At 45.2% G+C, this 17,367-nt stretch overlaps 1 protein-coding gene across 5 annotated transcripts in view; it reads left to right on the top strand.

The window, feature by feature from the left end:
* The first annotated feature begins 1,270 nt into the window (after positions 1-1,270).
* The window catches only part of LAMA3 (laminin subunit alpha 3), a 274,694-nt gene continuing 258,597 nt past the window's right edge, over positions 1,271-17,367 (top strand). For 4 of the 5 annotated variants that reach the window (XM_074022718.1, XM_015440095.3, XM_005587022.4 and 1 more), the window contains exon 1: positions 1,662-2,186. Coding sequence is in view for 3 of the 5 variants with exons in the window: in XM_015440095.3 (XP_015295581.3) it covers positions 1,893-2,186 (294 nt within the window). In the remaining 2 variants the exon portion in view is untranslated. Of the gene's footprint in view, positions 1,470-1,661; positions 2,187-17,367 lie in introns of those variants that run through there. The other variant, XM_074022716.1, reaches the window with a different exon arrangement.

Genomic DNA, 17,367 nt, shown 5'->3' with positions numbered 1-17,367 from the left:
GCTGGAGTACAGTGCCGTGATCTTGGCTCACTGCAACCTCCGCCTCTGGGTTCAAGCAATTCTCCTGCCTTGGCCGCGGGAGTAGCTGGGATTACAGGCATGTGCCACCATGCCCTGCTAGGTTTTGTATTTTTAGTAGAGATGGGGTTTCACTGTGTTCCGCAGTCTGGTCTTGAACTCCTGACCTCAGGTGATCCACCCACCTCGGCCTCCCAAAGTACTAGGATTACAGGCATGAGCCACTGTGCCCAGCCCAATTTATCTTTTTCTTTTGCTGCTTGTGCTTTTGATATCATAGCTAAGACAGCATTGCTAATCCAAAGTCATGAAGATTTACTCCTATGTTTTTCCCTTAGAATTTTATAGTTTTAGCTTTATAGTTTTATAGTTTAGCTCTCTAAATGTAAAATTTAGACATCTTAAATCCATTTTGAGTTAATTTTTGTATGTAGTATGAGGTGGGGATCCTACTCAATTCTTTTGGGATATCCAGTTTTCCCAGCAGCATTTATTAAAAATATTATTCTTTTCCCATTGAATAGTCTTGGCACCCTGTTGAAAATCCAGCGATCATAAATGTAAGTTTTATTTCTGAGCCCTTGATTCTAGTCCATTGATCTATGTTTATCCTTATGCTGGTACTACACTATTTTGATACCTGTAGTTTTGTATTAAGTTTTAAAACTAGGAAGCGTGAGTCCACTGACTTCATTCTTCTTCAGAACTGTTTTGGCTTTTCTAGGTCTCTTGCATTTCCACATGAATTTTAGGATCAGCTTGTCAATTTCTGCAAAAAAAAAAAAAAAAGTTGGGATTTTTGATCCCTATCAAAATCCATTGTGTTGAACTGTAGGTTGCTTTAGGAAATATTGCCATCTTCACAATATTGTCTCCTAATCCGTGAACATGGGATACTTTTCCACTTATTTAGGTCTTTTAACATTTCTTTCAAAGAGGTGTTGCAATTTTTATTGTACAAATATTGCATTCCTCTAATAACTTAGAGGGCCTAAGTGGGTTCTGTTTTAGTAGGATGTTCTCCATATAAGACCAAACATCAGTCTGGGGAGGCAGGGGTGGGGGGGTCTCCTCTGTTCTGTGGTCAGCACGGCAGGTGGCGTACCTCACTCAATCTCTCTTAGCTTATCTGTAAAATTTAGCAGATTAGCCAGCTAAAGGATTTCCTCTAAGGTTTGTTTCCAGGTTGGCAAATTACAACTTGCATTATTGGCTGTCTTTTAAATATGTACGTTCCACCACTCCCTGGCTCAGCCTGTGGCTGCAGTGCCACAGGGATCCTAGGTGCACAGTGTTGAGGAGTTGATGGATCAACTCTTGGCTGGGAAGTCGAAATGTCTTTGATGTGAGTTCTGTAGGTAGTGGCAGTTTCCTCTGCTCTCAACCAAATTCGTTTGCAAGCCTCCTTTACTCCTAAGTCACAGGTGGCTTTTCTGGCTATGACCTGAGCGGTGAGTATCCGGCGAGGAGAACGACCTAATTAATTTCTGTCCTGGCGCCTGGGGGGTTCGAAGATCCCAGGCTCCCGCTCCGGCCGCCTGGGTGGGAGCCCAGGAACGCCTCTCCCATTCCCCGCCCGCGAATTTTGCAGCGCGCCTCGCGCGGGAGAGACGCCGTCTGCTGGCCCGCGGCTGAGCGCTGTCAGTTCCTGATCCGGCGGGTGCCCGCTCCAGCCGCGGCAGGTTCCCGAGCTGAGCGGCTACCCCCACGCCGCAGGCTTCCAGCGCGTGGAGCAAGGGGAGCGGCCCCGGCGCCGCCCATACGCCCGGCTGCACTAGTCCTGGCGCTGTAGGTCCGGGAGGCGCGGGCGGAGAGCGGCGGTGCCCCCGAGCCCCTCTGCGGAAGGCGCAGGCGGGAGGATCCTGCGCGGCGGGATGGCGGCGGCCGCGCGGCCTCGGGGTCGGGCACCGGGGCCAGTCCTGCCGCCGACGCCGCTGTTGCTGCTGGTGCTGCAGCTGCTGCCAGCCTGGGGGGCGACCGCTCGGGATCCCCGGGCCGCGGCCGGGCTCAGCCTTCACCCGCCTTACTTCAACCTGGCCGAGGCAGCGAGGATTTGGGCCACTGCCACCTGCGGGGAGAGGGGACCCAGCGAGAGGAGGCCCCGGCCCGAGCTCTACTGCAAGTTGGTCGGGGGCCCCACCGCCCCAGGCAGCGGCCACACCATCCAGGTGAGGGCCTCGGAGAGAGCCGGGGTGGGCGCGCCTTCTCCTTCCCGCGCCGGCCAGACACCCGGAGAAGGGAACGGGCCCCTTCCCCACGCGCGCTAGTGGTTCCGAGCGACCGGGGAGGGCAGCCCCCATCTCCGCACGCGAGGGCCCACAACCCAGGAGCGATTCCGTGGAGCACCGCCTCGGCACCACCCGCCCAAGGCCAGGAGGGGGAAGCACGCGAGGTGACCGGAGGCTGTGGTCAGGCTCGGGCAGGTGGAGGGAAAGTGTGAGGCTGCGCTCTAAGAGATGCAGGCGCCTCGGCCCTTCCCGCCTCCGTTATCCACGGAGCGTGCCGCCACGCTTGAGTCCCCGAGGGTTCAGGGGCGCCTCCTGCCCCACCTCCCGTACCTTATTCGGAGGAGCTGGTAGCAGTTACCTTCTGTGTTGTATTTTAAGAGAGAATTGTTAGGTTATAACAGCGGTATCACTCTGATGTTACTGAAAAGATTCACTTCACTACACTGCCTGAAGTGCCACCATCCACTGGGGGCGAATGAGACCTTAGGCGGACAAAGATAGAAATGGCTCTCAGAGATCCGAGCCTCACCGCGAACAGCTGGGGCAAACGACATTGAGGTGCAGGTTAAGCAGCATCTTGCAGTGCCTGGCCCTTACTCACAGGTCTCACTCTGTGGCCAGGCTGGAGTGCAGTGGTGCGATCACGGCTCCCTAGAGTCTCGAACTCCTGGGCTCAAGGGATCCTCCCGCCTCAGCCTTGGGCGTAACTGGGACTACAGGAGTGCAACTGCCTGGGTTTTTTTTTTTTTTTTTTTTTTTTTTTTTTTTTTTTTGAGACAGAGTCTCGCACTGTCACCAGGGCTGAAATGCAATGGTGCGATCTCGGCTCACTGCAATCTCCGGCTTGGCAAATATTTATTTATTTATTTATTTATTTATTTATTTATTTATTTATTTATTTTTTCTGTAGAGATAGAGTCTGGCTATTTGGCCCAAGCTGGTCTCAGACTCTTAGCCTCAAGCTGTCCTTCTGCCTTGACCTCCCAAAGGGTCAGCAGAATTTGAATCCAGTCCTGACTTCAAATCCTCGACACTAAGCCCAAATTGCCTCCTTCTTCTGCAAAATATTGTTGAGGATGTTGAGGAATAGGAAGTGTAGTGGGAAGAGGGAGTGATTTTGGAGCTTGGGTTCCAAAAAAGCAAGGCTGTCATTGGGTGACTAGATTAGTGCTTTAGAAACTCTTTTGACCATGTACTTCCATAAATGACAAGTTTTTGAACATGTGCCATACGTGCTTATTTACTTATAAACTATATGCATGTATTAACATATTGATATGTGTTGTGCATATTTTAAAACATGCAAAAAGAGAAATCTAAAAGATACAATAACAATGATGAAAATACTTTTAATTTTAACAGTCCCAAATAATTTTGCTTTCTCTATTTTATGAGTGTGTGTTTATAAACACACAAATATGCAAATGTAATTGTGTGTATAATTATTTTTGAGAAATTTAGTTTAGCTCTTATAACAATTCAGTTTTTAATTTAATTTTAGTTTTGAGACAGGGTCTCAGTCTGTCACCCAGGGTGGAGTACAGTGGTGCTATTTTGGCTCACTGCAGCCTCCACCTCCTGGGCCCAGGTAATCCTCCCACCTCAGCCTCCCAAGTAACTGGGACTACAGGCACACACCACCACGTGTAGCTAATTTTTGTATCTTTTGTAGAGACAAGGTTTTGCCATGTTGGCCAGACTGGGTTACCTCAAAAAATACATAGATTCAAATGGAAGAACTGCATTGACCAATCACATAATTTACAGAGTTCAGTGCAAAGTGGAAATGTAGAACCCTCATTAAAAAATTATTTTAAATATGAAGATGGTGACAGCACAGCATTGAAGTAAGTGAGGGGCCCTTCAAAGTGTAGGGCCCCATGTGACTGTACAGGTCTTTGCTGTCTAAGCTCACTAAATCATGGTACCATAGCTCTAGCTCTACCCCATCCTTCAGTTAGCCTAAATATTTTTAGAAGTAGGAACTTGGCCAGTAATTGTTCACTTCCAAGTTGTATTCAACACTTCCTAGTAGAAAGGTATTACATTTTGATTTTTTTTTTCTTTTTTTTTGAGGCAAAGTCTCTCTTGTGTCTCCCAGGTTGGAGTGCAGTGGCGCGGTCTCAGCTCACTGCAACCTCCGCCTCCTGGGTTCAAGCAATTCTCCTGCCTCAGCCTCCCAAGTAGCTGGGATTACAGGTGCCTGCCACCATGCCCGGCTAATTTTTATATTTTTAGTAGAGACAGGGTTTCACCATGTTGGCCAGGCTGGTCTCAAACTCCTGACCTCAGGTGATCCACCCGCCTTGGCCTCCCAAAGTGCTAGGATTACAGGCATGAGCCACAGCACTCAGCCCATTTTGATGTTTTAAACAATAGGTTCAAGACTCGTTGTAAATCTTTTGTTGGAAAATATTGTTAGAAATTTTTTTTTCCATGAGAAAAGACTTATTTCTGTCATTCTGATGCTTGTTTTCTATATGCCTTATATATTTTTTGGCTACTCTCAATTCTTCTATTATTGTCTTCTGGTTTAATTGATTTTTACCATTTTGATTCTCTCCTCATTTCCTTTTCTATACATATTTAAGTTTTTTTTAGTACTTATTCTAAGGATTACAATTAATATCCTAAATATATAGCAATGTAGTTTGAATTGATACTAGCTTAACTTCGATAGCATCCCAAATTTTGCTTCTATATAACTCTGTCCTTTACGTTATTGTTGCAAATTACATCTTTATACATTGTTGTTCATTATTATAAATTTATAATTATTGTTATTATATATGCATTTGTCTTCTAAATAATATACCAAAAAACAGTTAAAAACCAAAGATATGGCGAGGCATGGTGGCTCACGCCTGTGATCCCAGCACTTTGGGAGGCCGAGTCGGGCGGATCGCCTGAGGTTGGGAGTTCAAGACCAGTTTGGCCAGCATGTGAAACCCCATTTCTGCTGAAAATACAAAAATTAGCCGGGTGTGGTGCAGGCGCCTGTAATCCCAGCTACTCGGGAAGGTGAGGCAGGAGATTCGCTTGAACCCGGGAGGCAGAGGTTGCAGTGAGCTGAGATCGCGCAATTGCACTCCAGCCTGGGCAACAAAGCAAGACTCCATCTCAAAAACAAAACAAAACAACCCCAAAATACAATAATACTGGTTTTTATGTTTACATGTGTAGTTACCTATACTGCTGTTCTTTCTTAGTATGGCTTTGCATTACTGTCTAGTGTCTTTTCATTTCATCTTGAATGACTCCTTTTAGCATTTCTTGTAGAGTAGATCTGCTAGCAGAATTCCCTCAGCTCTTGAGAGTGAGACTCTGTCTCAAGAAAAAAAAAAAAAAAAAGAAATGTACAGTGCATTATATACTGAACACGTTTGGCATGCTAAACAATCCACTGGCTTACAGACTTCTATAGCCTTTTATATTACAGAAATAGTAACTTGTTTTAGTACTGTTTTAATAACTAGATATTATTTGTTTAAAGATACTTTGTTATCAGCTCAAATAACATTTTGGGGGGAGATTTTAATTTTTAAGGTTAATTTAGTGGCAATAATACATTTTTCCAGATCATATATTTATTCCTGGTTGTAGTTTAGGCATTTATGAAACCTGTGTTAACCTCAGCATTCTGGAACCATTTGCCTAGTTAGGAAAAGATTTACTAAGTGGCACCTGACTGGGCTAAGTCAATGGAGCTGCCTGTGGTTGTGCTGTATACGTGGATTCCTGGTCAAGTGGGTGAGTGGGGCCGCCTGGGCAGGGCTGCATCTGCTCACAGACAGGGAGTCTTTTTCTGCTTTGCAGTAAAGAACTGTTTGAATGAGGTAGTAGGGCACTGATTAGATCCCTCATGTCAACAGGGTGGAAACTGCCCTGAGGAAAGCCAGCTTCTTGAGTCCCATGTGTCCTGCCAGTTTCTCAGCGTCAAAAACATATTGTATTCCCTCAGTGGTTTTCCCATCCTAGAAGCTCAGAAAATACATGTGGAGTTAACACATGAATATTAACTGGAGAGAAATACGGGTTTAAAGTGATTATGCATATCTTAATTGTGAGAGGTGGGAAATAGAAGTGAGTTCTCTGTTACTTTCAAATTACACCATATATTGTGCATACTGTGTATAGGAGTTATACCAAATACAGGGGGCAGAACGGCAAGAAGGAGGAATGGTCTAGTAACGAGGGGCTCTGCTCCCCTGCTTAATGCAGGGTGTTGATTTAACACACACAGACAGCACTTACTGATGCTTGGCACAGGTCTAAAGCGTATTACACATTGACTTCTTGATTGTCACAACGATTTATGAATGTATGAAGGAGGTACAATTAGCATGCTCCTTTTACAAATGAGGAAACTGAAGCACACAGAAGTTAAGTGATGTGTCCAAGATCACACAGCTGGTATGTGGTAATGCCAGATTTAAACCCAGGTACTCTGGCTGCAGAATTCACGCTCTTACCTGCTATACTATGCTGTCACAGGCATGCTGACTACTCCTTCCTCTGAGTTCCAGGTAAAGTTTGCATTGCCTTGCTAATTCCACTCATCACCTTGGAGCCATTCATTTTCAAGTCTGTCTCCTTATTAGGATCATGAGCTTCCTGAGGGTGGGGCCCTGTCTTCCTGTTCATGTCTGGACAGAGTATTGAGATTCCCTATAGAGAAGAATTCCTGTGCAAAGTATGCTGCACTGTTTCCTGGTGGAAGCTTGTCTTAGACACTCCATCAATGCTTTTTGAAGAAATATTCAAAAGGCACCACCACCATAGAATTTACTTATCAGAGCAACCCCCTGCTGGAATTGCTGTTTGATTTTAAAAGTAGCTGAATTTCAACAATCGGTCTTCTGGAAGACAGGTGTGGCCCTGCTGTGTCTGATGCAGTGACTGAGCCCAGTGCCTAGGACTGGACTCCCAGAAGCTGAAGCGGCAAGGAAGAATCCTTCCTCTACAAATTTTAGAGGCAGGGCAGTCTTGCTGACACCTTGATTTTGGTCTTGTAGCCTCCAGCATGGTGAGAGAGAAATTTCAGTTGTTCTAAGCCACCCAGTTTGTGCTACTTTGTATGGCAGCCTTAGAAACTAATGCAGTAACTAGCTTTCATCAGTTAACCAGCAGTTGTATTGACCATTCAGTGCGTGCGTGTTATTCCTGTATGGGAGAGCAGCAGAGAGGCGACACTGCATGAGGCTCTGTGTGTAGTTCTAGGGTCTTGGTTTGTGAGACTTTGCAACCTGATAACTCAAAATGTGGCTCCTAAAAAGAATGAGAAGAGCTCTAGGCTGAACAAATATTTAGAGATCATGCACGTTAAGAGTCATCTTTAAGGCCAGGCCTGGTGGCTCACACCTATAATCCTAGCACTTTGGGAGACTGAGGCGGGTGGATCACTTGAGGTCAGGAGTTTAAAACCAGCCTGGCCAAATAAAACAAAAATTAGCTGGGCATGGTGGTGTGGGCCTGTAATCCCATCTACTTGGGAGGCTGAGGCAGGAGAATTGCTTGAACCTGGAGGTGGAGGCTGCAGTGAGCCAAGATCGCAGCACTGCACTCCAGCTTGGGTGACAGAGTGAGACTACATCTCAAAAAAAAAAAAAAAAAAAGAAATATTTGCACTTCTTTATGGCAGTAAGCTGTGTTGTGTGTGTCTTATCCCTGATCCTTGCTTAATGCATGTGGGGTGGCCCAAGTTTGGGGGTGGTGTATACCTGTGAGCCTTGGATCCACTATTTGAACAGAACCCAGTGGTTGGATAATTCCTTCATTACTAGTGAGGGCTCAGAGGGCTGCTTCAGGGGAGGGAAGGGATGGAATTGTGAAATGAAAGCTCCTATTCCCTATGTCCTGTGATTGGCTTTGCAGAGACTAAATATTGCAAAACATTTGTGTGCATGAAACACATTGGTGGCAAAGATTCTATGCAAGATAGTTTGCCTGGTAATTTGATAAGAATGCAAACATTTCAGACTTTCAAATTTTCTTACATGTTTCCAGGCTGCTTTCCTATTTTATTGTGACGACTTATCACTTACTGTATCTTTAATGTGCCGTTGAATTCTAAATGTTTTTGATGAACTAGAAAAAGTAGCAGAATGTTCTGGGAGACTTCATTAGGAAAATCACTAAATAAGCTTGTTATAAACTTGTTGAGTTATCTTTCTTTCATTTATTTCATTATCTTCTAGGTAAACTTAGTAGACTTTTCTTTGAATAAAAATATAGCTGTTAAAGTAAAATTTTCTGATAGAAATGCTAAGAGCAGGTGAAATCCTTTTTTTTTTTTCCTTTTGAGACGGAGTTTTGCTCTGTGGCCCAGGTTGGTGTGCAGTGGTGCAATCTCGGCTCCCTGCAACCTCCACCTCCCAAGTTCAAGCAATTCTCCTGCCTCAGCCTCCCAAGTAGCTGTGACCACAGGTGTATGTGATCACACCCAGCTAATTTTTGTATTTTTAGTAGAGATGAGTTTCACCATGTTGCCTAGGCTGGTTTTGAACTCCTGACCTCAAGCAATACACTGGCCTTGGCTTCCCAAAGTTCTGGCATTACAGGTGTGAGCCACCGCACCCTGATAGATGAAATCTTTATTCTTTCTCTCTGAGCAGGTGCTGGCTTAGGAGAGACTCTTTCAACCTTTCCTATACTTAATGTTACCTGAAGCATCCTCGTTTTCTTTGATCACTTGCCTTGGTTCTGAGGTGTGGTCTTTCTCTGGCCACTCCACATGTGACTGTCACCGCAGCTTAAGAAAATTGTAGCTCAAACAAGCCGCAGTAGAACTACCTGACTAAATATGAGGAAGAGGAGGCCAAGGGCCTTTAGAATCATTACAAAGATGTTTGTAAGCAGTGGTTCTCCATCTTCATGGGAGATTAAATAGGAAAGAGCATGTAATGTTGCAGCACTAAGTACTGGGGTTTGCTACAGAGAAGAACTTCCTGTGCTAAGCGTGCCGCACCCACTGAAATGATTTCTGAAGAGGAGGGTGAGGAGTTCATCTTTAGGTCAAAATCCTCTGTGTGATCTTTTAGCCCCCAACATTTGCAATTACAAGGCTTTACTTGGGAGGCCTCATGGGGGACAGCTGCCCTCCCTACACCTGACTTGATGCACAGTGAATGCATTGCAATTTTCTGGAGGGAGTTTTGGTCAAGGATGCAGGCTCTACTGGCCCAGGAGCCTCTCATACGCACATCTGCATTCCTGACCCAGGAGCCTCTATTCTGGGGGCTCCCTTATCAGGAGCCTTGGCTGAGATTCTTCCCAGGTGCCTCCACTGAGACTTCCTTACTAGTGCACCATACAGTTTGGGAATCCCTCATCCAAAGATCCAAAATCCCGAATGCTCCCAAATCCACAACTTTTTGAGTGCCAGCATGACATTCAAAGGAAGTGCTCATTGGAACTTCCTGGATTTGGGATTTTTGGATTTGAAATGCTTAACTGGTAAGTATAATGTAAATATTCCAATATAAAAAAAAATCTCAAATCTGAAACCTTTTTGGCCTCAAGTATTTCGGGTAAAGGATACTCAACCTGTGTCAGTTTGCTCGGGCTGCCATACCAAAGTACCACAGCCAGGGTGGCTTCAACAGCACAGTTTGATTTTCTCACAGCTCTGGAGGCTTAGAAGTCTAAGGCATGGGTATGGCTGGTTTCTTCTGAGGCCTCTCTCCTTGGCTTGTAGACGGTCACCTTCTGCCTGTGTCTTCAGGTGGTCTCCTCTCTATGCGTATGTGTCCCCATCTTCTCTTCTTATAGAGATTCCAGGCATATTGGAATAAGGCCTACCGTAATGACTTCATATTACCTTAATTATCTCTTTAAAGGCCCTGTCTCCAAATACAGTCCTATTCTTAGGTCATGGGGGTTAGGACTTCAATCTATGAATTTGTGGGAGGGGGTGGGTGTTGGGGGGAAATGGAACATTGGGGAACCAGCCTGTTTCTCTCTCTCTTTTTTTTTTTTTTGAGACGGAGTCTCGCTCTGTCTCCCAGGCTGGAGTGCAGTGGTGCAATCTCTGCTTACTGCAAACTCCGCCTCCCGGGTTCGCGCCATTCTCCTGCCTCAGCCTCCCGAGTAGCTGGGACTACAGGCACCTGCCATCACGCCCAGCTAATTTTTCTACTTTTCGTAGAGACAGGGTTTTACCGTGTTAGCCAGGATGGTCTCGATCTCCTGATCGTGTGATCCGCCCGCCTCAGCCTCCCAAAGTGCTAGGATTACAGGCGTGAGCCACCACGCCCAGCCTGTCTTCTCTTTTATCTCTTGCCTGCGCTGTCACAGTAAGTTAATAGTCTGGGTTGGTGCTTCATTTGGACTCATTGTCTTAATTTACCACTTTAACAGCTGGAAGCTCAACAGAGGCTGGAAGACTGACTTTTGAGGTGATTCTTAAAGTAGATTCCAATCAACTAATAAGAACGGTGCTGCCTGGAGACTTGCATGCCCCCACACTTGTGGGTAATGTCCATTTACTTCTGTATTTAGCAAATATTTATTGGCATCTACTATGTGCCAGGTATAGGGGATGGTGATATAAGGGGCTGGAAGTATAGTTACAAGGCAGAAAAGGCCCCTGTCCTCACTGAGCTAATGTCCCATGGGGAGACTGTAGCCATTGAGTAAATATAATAATCATAGGTTGTTATTTTGCCTTAGAGAGAATAAACAGGATTCTGTGATAAAAAGAGGAGATGATGGCCGGGGTGCAGTGGCTCACACCTGTAATCCCAACAGTTTGGGAGGCTGAGGTGGGCAGATAGCTTGAGCCCAGGTGTTCAAGACCAGCTGGGGTAACATAGTGAAACCCTGTCTCTACAAAGAAAAAATACAAAAATTAGCTGGGCATCGTGGCATGTACCTATAGTCCTAGCTACTTGGGAGGTTGAGATGGGAGGATCACTTGAGCCCAGGAGGTTGAGGCTGCAGTAAACCATGACTGCATCACTACACTCCAGCCTGGGCAACAGAGAGAGAAAGAGAGAGAGAGAGAGAGAGAGAGAGAAAGAGAGAGAGAGAGAGAAAGAGAGAGAGAGAGAGAGAAAGAGAGAGAGAGAAGAAAGAAAGAGAGAGAAAGAAAGAAAAAAGGAAGGAAGGAGGGAAGGAAGGAAGGAAGGAAGGAAGGAAGGAAGGAAGGAAGGAAGGAGGGAGGGAGGGAGGGAGGGAGGGAAGGAAAGAAGGAAGGAAGGAAGGAAGCCAGGAAGGAAGGAGGGAGGGAGGGAGGGAGGGAGGGAGGAAGGGAGGGAGGGAGGGAGGGAGGGAAGGAAGGAAGGAAGGAAGGAAGGAAGGAAGGAAGGAAGGAAGGAAGGAAGGAAGGAAGGAAGGAAATGATGTTGGCGTAGAAACCTGAGGGTTGAGAGGAAGGCAGCCTCACAATGAGGTTGGGAGAGGGCGACCCCGGAGGCCTGAGTTCCCTGAGGCGGGAACATGCTTGCTGTGTTCCAGGAACTCAGAAAGTCACATGACTGTTGTTGTTACATGTTTTGAATGTTGTCCCTGAGTGAGATCTCTGTGGTATTTCTAGAATTTATACAGATTTCATTTTATTTTGGTATGTATTGATACCTTTTCTGGTCCTCAAAAAAATTTAAGTGAGTGATAAAACCAAAAAAGGTTGAGATGAGGGAATTGGGAATGTGGGAAAAGAAAACAGGAAACAGTGTAATTGTTTCATAAAGGGGTTAAAACAGTAACTGAAATAGAACTGAGAGGGAAAAACCTGGTTTGAGGAATGAGTCAGGTTGGGGTCAGACTATCTCCTTGAGGAAGGTGTCTGATTCTCATAGATCAGTAGTTGATGGTTGAATGGGTAAACTACCAGGAAAGACCTATTTTCATAAATCTAGGCTAAGAGGAAGTACTTTGGGCTTGGGGTATTAATTGGGCAGCCTAGATGTGGCCTGACCCACCTAGTAAACTTGCGTTTGCTTTGGAGCAGATGACTTACATGTCATTAAAGTTGCCAAACACCCCACTGACAGTAATGTCAGAGTTATTCAAACTAAAGAAACTCCATCTTGAGTGACAGCTAGGAAAATGAGGCTGGGACATGCTGGCCTGCATTCCCAGAAAGCTAGGTATTCCTAGCCTGGAGATGCTTACAGTGAAGGGAATAGATTGATAATGTTTACTAAACAGACCCGGACTTGGGAGTGTCCTAATATCCCGATATCTTGAGAACAAAGGCATTCCTAATTTTGCTTTAAAGATACTAATATTGATTCTTGCAAAATATAGTAATTAAGAAAATTAGTCCTTTATCACAAACCCTTGTAGCAGAGCACATCTCCCCATGATCTTTTTTTATCCTATATAAAATATTTTTTTTATCCTTACCTAAAGATCCGTGATCTTTTTTTGTCCTTACCTTACCTAGGTAAGACGTGTTCCTCCTCTTACTTCCGGGAATGCCCTACTCTGTTTATGAAGTAGCTGTTCTTTCACCACTTTACTTTCTTAATAAACTTGCTTCTTTCTCGCACTGTGGACTTACCCTGAATTCTTTCTTGTGTGAGATCCAAGAACCCTCTCTTGGGGCCTGGAACGGGCCCCCTTTCCTGTAACAGTAACATGCCGACACTACACATAGGGAACAGGAAAATAGAGAGAGAAGTAGAAGGAAGAGGATTGCATGGAAACCATTGAAAAATTGGGCTGTAAGTCTTCCAGAAATAACTTCTTGAGTTCTTTCAAGAAGGAACCAGTTGGTACCAGGAGCCTAAAGTAGATGTACAGTGTCATGATTAAGAGTATGGGCTTTGGAATTAATAGAGCTGGCTTTAAATGTATTCCTTCCCAAAGAGATGACCTTGAGTGAGTTAGTTATTTAACCTTTATGAGCCTTGGTTTCATCATCTGTAAAATGGGGACACCACATGGTTATTATGAGGATTACATGAGTAAATCATAATGCATCTGGAACACAGTCAGTGTTTAATAAATGGTAACTTTTTTCTTTTCTTTTCTTTTTTTTTTTTTTTAAGGCACAGTCTCACTCTGTCACCTAGGCTGGAATGCGGTGGCACGATCTCAGCTCACTGCAGCCTCTACTCTCTGGGCTGAGGTAATCCTCCCACCTCAGCCTCCTGAGTAGCTGGAACTACAGGGGCGTGCCACCATGCCCAGCTAATTTTTGTAGTTTTTGTAGAGTTGGTGTTTCGCCATGTTGCCCAGGCTGGTCTCAAACTCCTGGGCTCAAACTGTTCTCTTGCCTCCGCCTCCGAAAGTGCTAGGATTATAGGCATGAGCCATCACGCCCAGTCGTAAGTGGTAACTCTAATTAAATATTGTTGAGAAATCTATTTTGATAAGAAAGTCAAAATAAGACATTGATAAAAGGGGTCAGATGTGATGAAGTGCAGAGATTAGGAGAATGAGGCATCGTTACCTGGGAAACCTCTTTTTAAATGGAAATAAATCATAATGAAGAAATATATTGTGACCACAAGAATAGCTCTCATTTTCTCTTTCCTCTCTAATTTGGCCATGATAAGCAAGGAAGGTGAGTACCTGAGAAGTCACTGAAACTGGTGAGATGCTGCCCAGAGATAGAAGAGCTGAGTTGGGCATGAGTGGAGCTTTCTTGCCAGAGTGGGCAAGTGGTCAGAAGTTGGGAGCTGAGAATAGGTTCTGGGGAGGCCCTGAGGAATGGAACACATGGATTTCCATTAGGGTAGAAAAAGCGAGTCTAGATTTCATTAGACTGTGCTTTCTAATAACTGAGTTTAGTGACGTAGGTATCAGTCTGCAATTACTGCATTCCTTCCTGTGGCTGGTTAAAAACTCTTGAGTAACTAAATTTCATAGTTTCTGCCATTTTAATTTATGAATCAAATCAACTAATACTGAGTGCCTACCCTGTGCCAGATACCTACCCTGTGCCAGTAGTGAGCAAAGTTGATGAAGTCCCTGCCCTCAGAGCAGTTACAATCCAATAAAGAGGATAATTTAAAAAGAAAATGATTTGCAATTCCTGCTGAGGATGAAGAGAATTGGGTAGGGGACAGACACGGAGGTAGAGGGCAGCACTGCTTTAGATGGAGTTGCTAGGGAAGACTGCCGAAGAGAGACTTCAGAAGCATGTTCCTGGGAGAGGGAACAGCATGTGCAAAGACCCCTGAGAGCAGCCTTGGAGTGATTGAGAAACAGCGAGAGTCAGTGTGGGTCAAACGGAGTGAGTGAGGGGAAGTGCGAGGTTGTTTCAAGCACATTTGTTTTAATCCTGATCTAGTAGAAGGAATGATCTATAGTAGAAGGAATGATCTAGTAGAAGGGAAGAATTGAGATGCAGTGGGGAGGGAGAGGAGAGAGTGAGAGAGAGAGAGAGAGAGAGAGAGAGAGAGAGAGAGAGAGAGAGAGAGAGAGAGAGAGAGTCAGAGTCAGAATCAGGGGAGGGGGACTTTGGAACACAGAGAGCTTCTCCATACCAGTGGTAGGCAAGTGTATGGGTACAGATGTTGTGAGGTTGGTAGATTAGGAAGATGAGAAAGTTAAGCAAATTCACGAGGTGAGGGGAAGGGGGTGGGAGTTTGAGGAGCAAGGAGAATGTGTGAAACAACTTCCAGGAGAGTGAAAGAGTAAATATAGTGAAACATTACATCAATATAGAAAAACATAGTTCTCAGTTGTCTATGGAGGGAGAAGCCTAATGGCAAGCATCTTCCTTCCTAAAGGAAGCATCTTTCTTGTTTTTTTTAAATTTTAGAGACAGCATCTTGCTCTGTTGCCCAGGCTGGAGTGTAGTGATGTGATCATGGCTCACTGCAGCCTCAAACTCCTGGGCTCAAGGGAGCCTCAGCCTCCCAAGTAGCTGGGACTACAGGTGTGCACCACCATACCTGGCTAATATTTTGTTTCTTTTTTGTGGAGATGGGGGTGTCAATTTTTTTGCCCAGGCTGGTCTTGAACTCTTAGGCTCAAGCAATCCTCCCACCTCGGCCTCCCAAAGTGTTGAGATTACAAGTGTGAGCCACCATGCCTGGCCTAAAAATATCTTTCTTACCTGGTTGTGTCTGACTCATAGGCTGGTGGTGCCCAGCAGGGGAGATACATGTTTTCTGGCCAAGCCCAAATCTCTGTGGTGCCTAAATCTCCGAGGCACCAGCAGATTGAGATGCTACACCTCATACTGCTAGACAGTTATTCCCCCTCTTCCTTGTCTCTTGTCTTCCCTTCTTCAGCATCCCCTCTTGGGCTAATTCTCAGGTTCTATCTTGGTTCCATCACTTAGACCAATTGCTCCACCTCTTTGTGCCTCTGTTTCCTTCTCTGTAAAAGGGCCTGATGCTTGTGTCTACCTTGTAGATTTGCCATGGAAATTGAGTTAATGCGTATAAAGTGCAAGCGGCCATGTCTGGCACATGGATGTTTCCTTTTGTCATTACTACTATCAATGCAGCTACTTCAATGACTGCTGCAGCGCTGTCTATGGCTGGTGGTGCACCCATATGTGCCAGTTGTCATTGCCTCTGAGGTTCCCAGACTGCAGTGGGGAGAAGAATCCTTTGGAGTGCTTTTAAAAAATTCTGATGCCCAGCTCCCGCCAGAGATGCTGATTCTAAGTCCAGAAGGGTCTGCATTTCCAGCAAGCACTCCAGTGCTTCCAGTGGTGGTATGATCACACCACCTGGTGTCTACTTCACGGATGACATCTCATTTAATCTTCAAACCACTGCATAAGATAGGCAGTATTAACCCATTACAATAAAGAGAAAATGGAGCTCAAGGGAGGCTACATCATTCAACTAACATTCCGTAGCTGTAACTGGTAGCCATCAGGATTTGAATTTCCATCTATTCTACTCCAAAATGTAGAGTAGTTAAATGAGTTAAAAGGAATGAGTTGAAATGAGTTCAAAGGACTCCCCCACCTAGAATCTGGAGTTTTGCAGACATTTGCTTATCTGCTTCTTTTTAAAAAGGTGTGTGTGTGTGTGTGTGTGTGTTTTTTAAATACCTGGAACCAACTTTGAGTTCCTCGTTTTAGCTGTCTCTCAAATCCCTATCTCTAGGAGCCAGGCACATTAGAGATATCATCTTCTACCCCCTGGTGCCGTGAAATCTTGTGTGTGGGAGTCACAGAGCTGAGTGTTCACCACGCACTCCAGTATATTTAGGAAACATTCAGGAAATTCACAGAACACTTGCCCAAATCATCAGTAACCACACCTACATGCCTTTGTGACTCTCGAAAGGGAGAAGGCTCTGAACAAGGTCTTTGCAAAAGAGCAATCCCAAGTTAGGAAGGGAGTTCAGGATGTTCTACACGTCAGGCCTCCCGCTGGCTTGGGTTAGGGCACTGGAGACACTGTGGCCTCTGGAACCTTAGTGAGTGATGGCTAGGAGCAGAGGTTCGTAGCAATATGAAGGTGGTAATTCGTTGGTTAAATGCTTATCTTGCTGGGCTTTTTGTGCCTGCCACAAGGGCGTTCATCTGAACCTCCACCAGACAGGTTTCTCTCCCCAGCTGGGTCTCTTCCCATACATCTGATAGTGGGCAGGCGTATGGAAAGTCACATAATTGTCATTCCAAGACTGTTTCACACTGTCCAAATCTAAGACAACACCTTGTGATGTCGCTCACGAGAGCAGCTGGGCCAGGAGGAAAGCGTTCCAGGCCATAAGTAACATTATCAGGCACACACGCAGTTCCTGGCCCCAGCACGACCTAGCTGTGTGGTTTGAGATGAAGCACTTCACCTCTGAGCTGTTTCTTCATCTTTAAGTTTTGAATACTTTGATATACATTTCACAGTGTTCTGGTGATTAAGCAAAGTAAAGCACAGTGTTCCTCGCTGGGCTCCCACACCCCAGTGCTAGCTTCCCCCAGCATCTTGTGGTAATGTGCAGTGATTGAGTTACTTCTCTTCTCTCCCACTAACTTTCTTTAGGGACAGATCCAACTCTTAGTGTGTGTTTGTTTGTTTTTACCACAGTATCTGACATAGTGCTCTACACATGGTAGGTAATTTGGATGAGTTGAATAAATGAATGAATGTTCAAACAAAACCCCCCAGAAACTATGTTAGGGAGCACTGCTATAATCATCCTCTAGCTTCTTGGAAGAATATAGTATTTACATTGTGAATTCAGTTATAAAGTATTACACGTG

Source organism: Macaca fascicularis, chromosome 18 (genome assembly GCF_037993035.2).
Source record: "Macaca fascicularis isolate 582-1 chromosome 18, T2T-MFA8v1.1".
Classification (NCBI taxonomy): domain Eukaryota; kingdom Metazoa; phylum Chordata; class Mammalia; order Primates; family Cercopithecidae; genus Macaca; species Macaca fascicularis.
This window is presented reverse-complemented; position numbering and strand designations above follow the sequence as displayed.